Genomic DNA, 11,526 nt, shown 5'->3' on the forward strand with positions numbered 1-11,526 from the left:
GTGACAGATTTTATTTTCCTGGGCTCCAAGATCACTGCAGATGGGGACTGCAGCAAAGAAATTAAAAGACGCTTGCTCCTGGGGAGGAAAGCTATGGCAAATCTAGACAGCATCCTAAAAAGCAGAGACATCACCCTGCCAACAAAAGTGCGTTTAGTCAAGGCTATGGTCTTCCCAGTTGCAATGTATGGCTGCGAAAGTTGGACCATAAGGAAGGCCGAGCGTCAAAGAATTGAGGCTTTTGAACTCTGGTGCTGGAGAAGACTCTTGCGAGTCCCTTGGACTGCAAGGCGAACAAACCGGTCAGTCCTAGAGGAGATCAGCCCTGACTGCTCTTTAGAAGGCCAGATCCTGAAGATGAAACTCAAATACTTTGGCCACCTCATGAGAAGGAAGGACTCCCTGGAGAAGAGCCTAATGCTGGGAGCGATCGAGGGCAAAAGAAGAAGGGGACGACAGAGAATGAGGTGGCTGGATGGAGTCACTGAAGCAGTCGGTGCAAACTTAAATGGACTCCAGGGAATGGTAGAGGACAGGAAGGCCTGGAGGATCATTGTCCATGGGGTCGCGATGGGTCGGACACGACTTCGCACATAACAACAACAACAGACAAATCCATGCAGGATTAGCCCATCATTGTCAGACATGATGGCTGAAAGGGACCTTCAGATTGAGAGGCAGTATGCCACCGAATGTCTGGGTAAGGAACATCAGCAGGGGGGGAAATTGGCCCTTGGGCTCTTGCTGTGAATGTGTTGGGATGCCTGGTCAGCCATTGTGGGGAAACAACTGTCTGGACTAGCTGCCAGGATTGTTGTGTTTTCTTTGCTGACTTGCTGTGGCAGTGCAAGGCTGGTACTGCTGTGCCCGGTCTATAGCACTGGCTAAACGTAGAATAAAGGTGTCTGAGGAAGTGTGCAGGCACACAAAAGCTTATACCTAGAATTAAACTGCGTTGGTCTTCAAAGTGTCTCTGAACTGAAATGTTGTTCTGTTGCTTCAAACCAACACTGCTACCTATCTGAATCTATTTTCATGACTAGCTAATGTAGTGGGACTGTAAATATTTCACTAGAAACTCATGGTTTCATAGTATAGCAACATTTGTAACTTAACAGTGCTATTTTTAGCTCTTTAAATTCTTCTGAAGGTATGCCCATGGAATGAACCAAGAAGTCTTCAACTGAAAAGAGATTGAAGTGGTATTCTTAGCATATTTTCTGTAACTTCAAATGTATCTAAATACATTGTTTTTCCCCCTGTATTACTTGGAAATCACTGATTACATACAGTATTTTGTTTTTCTGTTCTCAATGTTTTTCTTATGAATATTTGGGAGGAAGATAGCTGGCTAAGCTCTTTATAATAGGGTGAGAGTCATGCACTTTTCCTCGTAGCTCAATGTGATTTAAATGAAGATTAAAATAAATATCCTCTTAGGCAAAAAAAAGTTGTGTTAGTTTTATTACCTTGTATTTTTTCTGGTAGCTAGTTATTTGTATGTGGTATGCCTTCCTTCTAGTACCACTGCCAAATGTATTAAAAATTTCCAGCACTCAGGTCACAGTTGAATTTGGCCATCCCACTCACTGTAAGCAAATGGCCACAGTCTGTACAGAGTAAATGTCTCTTTCCAAATGCTATTGCATATTCAGTGCTGATTTTACTCTTCCCCCCACCCTAATCCTTCCTGCTGTTTATTATCAGTGTGTTCAGTTATGAGGATTAGAATGGAAATCAACTCTTAATATTTGTCATTTTTAGAATGGTCATTTGCTTTGGGATACAGTTAGCATGTGCTGCTGGAATTAGTTATATTTGGACAATCAAACCGAAAGAAAATGTTGAGCAGACAGGTGCCACTGCCTCTTTCAAGATAAAAAATGTGCGGGGTTCAAACTTGTAAATTCACAATGTTCTGGGTATATATTCATTTTTAGTAATATTTAAAAGTCTACTTTCCAAATTGATCCTAATAACTGAATGCTCTGTATCCAGATAAGGTCCTGGTGGATGCCCAGCGAGGGAATAAACATTGATAGAATATTTCTGCATATTAAGTAGTAAATACCTAAACTGGTATACTGCATTGCACTAGTTGGGATAATCAACAGCAATTGTGTGTGTGTGTGTGGGGGGGGGGATCTTGTGATAAAGGCTGTTCCCTCACTTCTGTCTTGCTGGAATGGTGGAGAAAAGGATGCCCCCCCCCCAAGAACAGCATCTGATAAGTGTGAATCTGTAGTACAGGGAGTCTGTTTGGTAGCAGAAACTAGTTTTTTGTGAAATGAGAGAGAGAGAGAGAGAGAGAGAGAGCGCTTCATTAAAGGCTTCTAAGTTCTCTACATCTTATCCTTTCAGATCCTATGATGCATTTTTATAAAATCACAAATATTACATGATTTTTATAATTTAATGTAAACTACTAGATGTAGTTCCCCTTCCTATATTTAATAAGATGGGTCTAAATATGTAAAATCTTTTGACTAAAAATGCAGCTGCTAAACTTTTTTTATTAAAAAAAACTATGCAGAAATACTCTATGTTAAATGTACTGAACGCTTTAATTGGATGGCCACATTGAAGGCTCCTTTATTGCATCATACCTGCTGAAATTAGGTTGGTGGTGGTGTATGCTTTTGACTAGTGCCTTTTCTTTAGTAACACATTTTCCCTGGACTACAGGATGATGAAAACAATAACACGTCTTCACAAGGCTATGATGTTACTAGAATACTTTACCAGTAATTCTTGGGACTGGAACACAGACAATGTAAATATGCTTATGAACCAACTGGGTCCTGAAGACAAAAAGGCAAGTAACTTTCTAATGTTTTTTGTTGTCACTGAATTGTTGTGTAAAGAAAGATTTTGTATTATCATGAATCATTAAAGATGTTCATTTAGAGCAGGCTTTCTCAACAGGGGTTTCTTGGCAGCCTTGAAAAGGTTTTGATGATTGGTTGGGAGTTAATTATTTTAATATACCTTTTTAATTTTAAAAAATCAGGTGATATGACCATATATGGTTATGTCAACCCAACCCCCTTCCCAAGATGGCCAGTGATAGGCCTGGAGGGAGGAGGAGGGGGAGAGGCCCCATTCATAAAAATCCTTGTTGGTTGAAGATTTTTTCATGTTGTAGTGACTAGAGTCCAGAGAGGTAAGTACTCTCATTTTAATTAAGTGATGGCAGGGGTGTGGCAACGGAGCAGTAGACGCCTGCCCCAGCACGGTGGAATATTTCACTGGGCTGTTTCTGGCATGGGGGGGCCATGGGATTATGAAGCATGATGTCACCTCTGGTGGAAGTTTCTATGTCATCTCTGGTGACATGTGACTTCCAAGGGCTTGGCAAGGAGGTGTGGCTTGCTGACATCACCTCCTTGCCAAGGTTTCTTGAAGCCTCTTTCGGGGGATTCTTAACAGTTTTTAGTTGAGTTAGACTTAACCTTTTTAGTTGAGTTAGACTGATTTAGTGGAAATTAGAAATGTACAAATGTAACTGATTTAAGCTTGGATTCTGAAGTATGGCAACTATTAAAGTGATTAGGACTGTCTATTGTGGATTTGTTTGTTGTTTTGCTACTACCAGTGAGGGCACACTGTTATGATCCTGTATGATAGTCCCTGTATCAAAGTTTTTGCTAGTGTAATACAGTTGCAGTCCTGTGCTCCCCAGCAACAAAGCAAAAAGAAAAGATGGGATAGTACTAATAGTCATTCCAAAGCAACTCCATGGCAGTTTGTTCACCCATCAGGATGTTTGCTTACTATACATGGAAAATAGTTAATTGATAGACTCAAAAGGCCAAAACATAGCTGTCAAATGCATCTGTCACTCCTGTGAAAAGTGCACATATTTCCTGCAAAGAGCAGCTCTAAGAAATTGGTTCACCACAGTTATGCATAGGCAAGTAAGTTTTTGGGTAGCAGCCAAAATTTGCAGCCACAGGCTATAGGATTTCCCTTATATAGGATTTGTGCCTTTTGGTTCAAAATAGGTGGTAGAAGATTAATAAATGAGGCTGGAAATAGCCTGCATCTCTGAAAGTACAATTTGCTTATTTGTACTATGGTAGAAATACAAATACCTCTAAGATTATTGTAATAAGTGTTGCTGTTAATGCTGAGGCTTATGGTTTTGTAATCTAAATAAATATCAAATATGTGAATACTAATGAGAGCTGATTCCACTTCACACTTCTGTCTGGGCATTGACTACTTTTTAAAAGAATGTTCCTTCAACCTGACTCAGTTTTCAGCCAGATGGTAGCTACAGGAACTATGACCCTCCCCCTTTACACAGCTTTCTCAAACTGAAGTGGTTGGGGGATTATTTGTTCAGTTGGGGCTTGCAGCTCTGCAGTGATAGAAAGTGCACCCCACCAGACAATTTTGGCTCAGGAAAACCATACAAGAGAAGGTAGAGCTCCCTTTTCCCCTTACAACTATGGTCTCAACTGAATGAGTTCACTACAGCTGCTGCCTGGCTGCAAGGAAAGCAGGTTTTATTTATTTTTAGATTTTTACCCTGCCTTTCCCCAGCGGTTCTTCTGACCCAAATTATTAAAGTAACTTATTATGTAGACTGGCCTCAGACTGGGCTTCAAAAGATCCAAATGGCCTTATCCAAAATACTTGAATGTTTTCCCAGGCAAGCAAATAATGGCTCCCCAGGAACATTTCCAGTCATGAAAATGGTGTAGGTAAGGTTCAGACTTTGGCACAGGGGATGAGAAACTTAGGCCACAGTCCTGATATCAGTTGAGTTCTTCTGTTATATAATTCTGAGAGACATGTTCTGGCAGCTTTGCTTGTGGAACTCCCGGTGTCATGTCCATTTGAACTTGTAGTTTGGTCCAAGAACTTCCTAATGCACACTTATTGATACTCAGTGACACTGCAGTTGCCTTAATGGCATGAAGCAGTTTAGATTATACCATTCATAATACTTTGACAATTTGTATGCACTGTTTATTGTAATACTAACAGTTTTATTATATGGCAGGTATTTAATTTTGATGTTCGCCAGTTACATTGGGCAGAGTATATGGAAAACTACTGCATGGGAACAAAGAAATATGTTTTGAATGAGGAAATGTCTGGTCTCCCAGCAGCTAGAAAACACTTGAACAAGTATGTCTTTATATTTTACTCTATTCTGTTGATTAATGCAGTTTTGTATTTTTCCTGCTTTGCTGTGACCATTACGGGCAAAGTTTACACAACTACATTCTTGAAGTAAGTCAGTTTAGAATACCTGTTCAGCAGATTCTATCTAATCTTTCTAATAAAATCACCTAAAAATAAGGATAATGTCAGACTTTTCTATTTGAAGTAATTCAAGAACCTCAGATTCAATTCAAGTGAGTTTTACTGAGGCATTGTTGTCTGAATAGGCTGACAAAACGCAAATAAGAGCTCAGCATTTTATCCTTTTTAGACTTTGTTTTGTTTTGCCTCCCTATTGTGGTGAAAGGGGAAGCAATTTAAAAAAGGGTTGATCCTGCTAAGACACAAGCCATGTTTTTTATCATGTTTTTTATCAAGACAAAATGGGGCAGGTGACCTCAACTGTTTATATTTTAGTTGCAAAAATTCTAGATTGTGTTTTAGATGCTTGCATTTGTGCTTCAGGTATCCCTGTCTCTATAATGAAGGGGAAAATAGGTATAAGGCTCCCATATAATCTGCTGTAACTGAATTATAGCTGGAAGGCAGCAGAAATTGGCCTTTATTTTAAAAAGATGTTAGTCTTCCTTTGTCTATTCATCTGGAACTCCACATTTTTCTCATAGTAGAATATTGGCATTCTTTTTAGAACTGTAGCCTAATTTTAAATACTGTAGACCAGGAGTAGTCAACCTGTGGTCCTCCAGATGTCCATGGACTACAATTCCCATGAGCCCTGCCAGCAAATGCTGGCAGGGGCTCATGGGAATTGTAGTCCATGGACATCTGGAGGGACCACAGGTTGAATACCCCTGCTGTAGACTGCCAAAGATTCTAGTTACTCATGGTCTACTGTAAGCGAACAAGCCTGAACCTCGTCAGCCATGGCTTACCGGCGTGAACGAGCCCTACTCATGTGATTTTCCCCCTCCACTTTTTAATGGTAGAAGGATGAATATGGTCATCTGTTCCACAATATTTCTAGTAAAGGCTTGGAGGAGGAGCATGGTCTCATGGCTTAAGCACTTAACACCCACTCAGGAGTGCCTCCTCCTCTAACCAGCTGTCTGTCCTTCGGCCAGACAATAACCTTCCATTCCTCACCCCTGACCTCTCCTCTTTCCACTTTCCTCCGAGGCTGTAGGACCCTGCGGTGTGAGAGCGGCCCCTGCCAGTGAGTTCCCTGCCTGGAAGCCTCCAGCCCCTGGGTCTGGGGGCTTCCCGGGAGTGCACTTCATGTCTAGACGACAGAGCCATCTGGCCGTGGCCGGGGTTACACTGCCCTAAAAGCTGCCTGCCGCCTTTCCAGGTCCTGGGGGGAAGAAAAGGCTGTCCGTAGAGTTCTTCCACACACACACACCAATCTAGCGCTTGGCCCCTAGTTTATGTATAAAACTAATTGAGGCTTCTACATACAGTAAGTAAGGTGCGTTAGCATGAGTGTGCTTCCAGTTTCCCATTAATTAGCATACCAGGCCATGTATGGACCAATCCTTAATTTCAATAATTGTGCTGTCCATAGAGATGCCAGCCTTCAGGTGTGAATTCCCCAAATTACAAGTCATCTATAGACTGAAGAGATCTACACCACTGAAGTTCCTGTCCCACCCAGGCCTGTTCTTAAGTCTGTAGGGGTTTGCCAACCTTGATCTGGCAACCAAACTTCCCCCTATCCTCTAACAGTGCCTTGGGGAGGCGTAGCACCCCAACTGTTCAGAAAGTATGCATCCATTTCTGTGAATTCTTTTGAACTTCCAGTACATGCAACTTTACCTTTTGCCCCTCTGAGGAAGGGCTAATTACAAACTTGGGTAACTTCAAATTGCATAATGCAAACAGACTCTGTTTGTGAGATTCTTTTAAAAGCTATTTAATGCTCCTAGCCTAGTTTTTGTTTTTTTATTTTGCTTTTTAAGGTGGGATTTTAATTTTTAAGGTGGGATTGCTGTATTTTATGAACTTTTACATCATCAAGTGTATTGAGCAGGTTTTCTAGATATGAAGTGTAGAAATATTTTATTTTTGTTTACAATATTTATAGTCTATCTTTCTCACTGAGATTCAAGGCCAAGTACTTAGGGCTTAGCTCTTGTGGCCCTTTCTTGAACACTTGGAAATGCCAGTCATCAATTTGGGATCAGGAGTCAAATTTCCTCAAGGCCAGACTGGCCTGGGATTCTGGATTTCTTGAGAGGGTGCATCGGCCCATTCTCCATCAACTACAGTGGTTGCCAGTTGAATTCCAGATCAGGCTAAAGGTTCTTTAGCCTTTAAGACCAAGTGCAGTCAGGGCCCAGTGTATCTGAGGGACCGGCTCCCTGCCTATGCCCCTCAAAGAGCTTTACGCTTTGCCACCACCAACCAGCTAATGATCCCTGGCCCTAAAGAACCCTGCCTGGCCTCAATCAGGGCCAGAGCCTTCTCTGTCCTGGCCCCCACCTGGAGGAATGAGCTCCCAGAGAAGATCAGGGCCCTCACCGAGTTAAAATAGTTCTGCAGGACCTGCAAAAGGAAGCTCTTCCACCAGGCATTTGGTTGAGACCAGGTGACCAGCAACATCTACAGGGCCCCTGCTGTCTCCCTCCCAGAGATCCACCCATCCGTTCTGCTCTGGACTCTGTTACCTCTGTTAATGTAAATGTTATTGACATTGTGAAAAGCTGAGTTCCATGTACTGCTTTCTGCATTTTTATGTAAACCACCCTGAGCCTCAGGGGAGAGTGGTAAGTTAGTAAGTAAGTAAGTAATTGAGATCATTGTGTGTGGGCAGGTAATTTTCTGCATTGTGCCAAGAGATTGGACTAGACGACTCTGGAATCCCTTCCAACCCCATGGTTCTATGATTCCTGCTGACTTTTAAATATTTTATTTCTTTTTTATTTATACTCTGTCCCAGCAATGGGTCAAAGGTTTTGGGGGCTGCTCACAGAATCAGTAAAACAATGTATAAGTAAAGATAAAAACATCAGTTTGTAAAATAGAATTCTAGTGTAGGCATCAAAATAAAACATAACCATTTGGCATCCAACAGCCAGTACCCGAGACTGTTGTCTAAAAAATGTGACTTTTAGGAAGCTAGTTCAGGGCAGCTAAAAAGGCTATAAAATCCTGGGCCTGCACATCAACATATGTTTAGCATGAGTGTTGAAGTCTCCAGTACAATTAGTCCAGGTGTCTCCAGCAGCATAGGAATTTTCTAAATACATCCATGTCAATGATTGGGCCTCTAGCCGGTCAAGAAATTTCAGCTCTGTGTTAAAACTGCTATATTCCTGTGTTATTTGCCATTCAGTATCACATATGGTTTTCTACATTTTTCTTGATTTGCATTGTATTTATTTTCTAGGTTAAGGAATATCCGTTACGGCTTCAATACAGTGCTTGTTATTCTCATCTGGCGTATCTTCATCGCAAGATCACAAATGGCAAGAAACATCTGGTATTTCGTTGTGAGCCTGTGTTACAAGTTTCTCTCTTACTTCAGAGCCTCTAGTACTATGAGATACTGAAGAAGACAATTCTAGCATTAGGACATCTATGCATATGGTGGTCTAATGGCACAAAGCCGTATAATGTACCTACTCATCTTGTCTTTTGTAAAAACATGAAATATTAGATCTGGATTGTGAAATACAGTACATGTGATGCTTAATTGTGTATTTCTGTGAAGATTATATGGCTGGTTCCGGAGCAATCTGTCATTAGGCAATTATGTAGGTTAAATATCCAACAAAACAGATTTAATATCTCTGTGTGAGGAAAACCTTTAGGCCACTGACCAGTGTAACTGTGCAATTCTGGAATGCATTGAATTAAAATCTGCCTTAACATAGTAAACTTAATTTTTATGACAAATAAGTTCATTTAGTTAAGGTAAACCAATTATTGACTTAGGTGATACTTATTTATTTGAGGCTTTTAAATTGCCATGTCCTTGTAAATGATTGTGAGTTTGGCTTTGTTAGTCCCATATCGCTTTTACCTCCTTCCTGGTGACTGCAAAGATGAGAAGTTTACTTACTGAAATGAGACCCTTTGTGTTCTGCGTTTGAAAGGGCACCTACTGATCCAGACTAACCCACAGGAGATTGCTGTTGAAATAATTGGCCACGATCTAGACGGGCATATGTATCTGTGTCAGCAGAACTGTAATTTATAAGAACTGACCGTATGGTCAAGAGAAACAAGTAAACTTATTCCATAGAATAAATACAAATGAAGGAAACGCATTTTTTCTAAAAATTTCCCAAAGTGGTACAAGAAATCAGGAGCTTCTTAAATTTTTGTTCTGAGATCCAGAACATAAATTTGTTTAGGAAACACCACACCCTCTGTACGTTACCTACAAAATTTTGAAACTGAATTTTCAGTCCCTTTTGTCTAAGATGTAAAGACAATATATTTATGCTAAACAAAACTTGACATTATTTTCAAAAATGGAGGAAGATGTTGAATAGCTGTTACTTAAGTAAACATCTATCTGTTTTCTGCATGTTTAATTTGCATCCACAAGGAACAAAATATAGGAGTCATCAATAAAAGATAAAATATAGTTCAGTAATTAAATTTTGCTGTACAACTTATTTGCATAAAATTCTATATGAACACAACATTCCTCCTTATTTGATACAACCAGCATCCCTCTGTGGTATGGTGGTGTTAAACTGATCAACTTGTACTGTAGCTGTTTCTTTTTATAATCACTGTCTAGGTAAATTGTGAATGATTTCTGAATTAACAATGTAAGAATTACACAAAGCACATTTCCTTATACTCAACTGCTGTGGAAATTTAACTTCTTTCTTGCACATGTATCTAAATTTGAAGCAGGAGCTACTAATAGATACATTTTCTCACTTAGAACTTAAATGTAATTTTAAAAGTTTTATGTGTACTCTTTCCAGAGATAAAAATGTTGCATGGTCAAGGACCACACATTAAGAAGTGTGAGAGACTGTTGTGACAGTGATGGAATATACAATAAATGGTGGATTTTGTGAATGAAGATGTTACAGTTGGCAATATTCCTATTAGGTTACAGCTGCTTCCTTACTCTTCCTCCTCTGTTGGACTTGAAATTGTTTACTTAGTATTTGCATGCCTGTAGACTTTTTTTATTTTTTGCACAAGGTGCCTGGAATTCTACAACCCACCATGATTTGAGTGGATGTAGTTTAACTTGGTGAAAGAAGCATTTGTAAGATGCTTGGATGTTATTTTCACTTTCCTCAGTGTACCTTCTTCTTAATGAACTTCTAAAAAGAATACAACTGATAAAATGCCACTGTTCATAACACTGCTGAAGGGAATCAGTGATTAAATGAGTTATGCAATTTTCCTTGTGAGATTCTAATACCATTTTGGAGTCCCTGTTTTGGATTTGATTTGCATGAGTTTTCCTCATACAAAGAAATAACAACATGCTGTTTCATAGTGTTTTGGCATTTCACAAAAATTGTTGCCGTCAAGATACTTTCATATCTGGATCTTATAGTGTTGCAATTCATATCAGAATTGTTAACTAAACAAAGGGGATCTATTATTTTGTGTATTATCCTAAGAAATCTACTCATGGATTTTAAAAATAGTGAAATCTGAAATAACAGAAGAGCATTTTAAAGCAGGTGATCACTCAGTAAGTCTGCCAGAGTTAAAAATTTGGGACCATAGGAAGAACATAACCCTGCACTGGGGTTTTCTGATGTAGAAACAGGTTCTGCAAAGAAAATTTTAAATGATAAACTTTTATAAAACAGAAAAAATTGGGTGCCTTTGTTTGTAAACCAAAAATAAACAAATTCCTGAATATGATGTTTGTTGAATGTATCAAGTTGTATAAACTGTAGAAGCACTAATAGAAATCATGTTTTGATGAAACAGGACCAGTAAAACCACCATCCAGACATTTTGAACTGGGAAAGATATAGAATTAGCAGCTCACTCCTAATTCTTGTTACCATTCAGGTTTTTTTTCCTTTCTTGAAAAATTAAAACAAGTGCAAATACAGAAGTACAAATTGTGAGCAAATTATTCCTTGATCAAAGAGCCTTACAAGGCAGTCCTGTGCATGTGTACTGTGTATTTGGAGAGAGGTAGAGGGATCAGTGATAAAGCAACTATCTGTATGCAGAAAGTGTTTCAGTCAAGGTTCCAGGTTCAGTCCACAGCATCTCCAGTTAACAGGATGAGCTACAAAGGATGTGAAGGACCTGTACCGAATACACAGAGAGCTTCCACCAGTCAGATTAAGAGTACCAATCCTGATAAATAAATATGTTGAATCAGTATTTGATGGACACATTAATATTTGATATAACATATAATATTTGATTATATGGACACATTTTGAT

General features: G+C 39.5%; 1 protein-coding gene across 5 annotated transcripts in view; it reads left to right on the forward strand.

Moving 5' to 3' along the window:
* Positions 1–10,986, forward strand: part of FAR1 (fatty acyl-CoA reductase 1) — a 61,734-nt gene extending 50,748 nt beyond the window's left edge. For all 5 annotated transcript variants that reach the window (XM_077321850.1, XM_077321852.1, XM_077321848.1 and 2 more), the window contains exons 10-12: positions 2,686–2,815; positions 5,012–5,139; positions 8,522–10,986. In XM_077321850.1, coding sequence (XP_077177965.1) covers positions 2,686–2,815; positions 5,012–5,139; positions 8,522–8,684 — 421 coding nt within the window. In that variant the 3' untranslated portion in view covers positions 8,685–10,986. The remainder of the gene's footprint in view (positions 1–2,685; positions 2,816–5,011; positions 5,140–8,521) is intronic.
* The last annotated feature ends 540 nt before the right edge of the window (positions 10,987–11,526 follow it).

This window comes from Paroedura picta, chromosome 2 (genome assembly GCF_049243985.1).
Source record: "Paroedura picta isolate Pp20150507F chromosome 2, Ppicta_v3.0, whole genome shotgun sequence".
Classification (NCBI taxonomy): Eukaryota; Metazoa; Chordata; class Lepidosauria; order Squamata; family Gekkonidae; genus Paroedura; species Paroedura picta.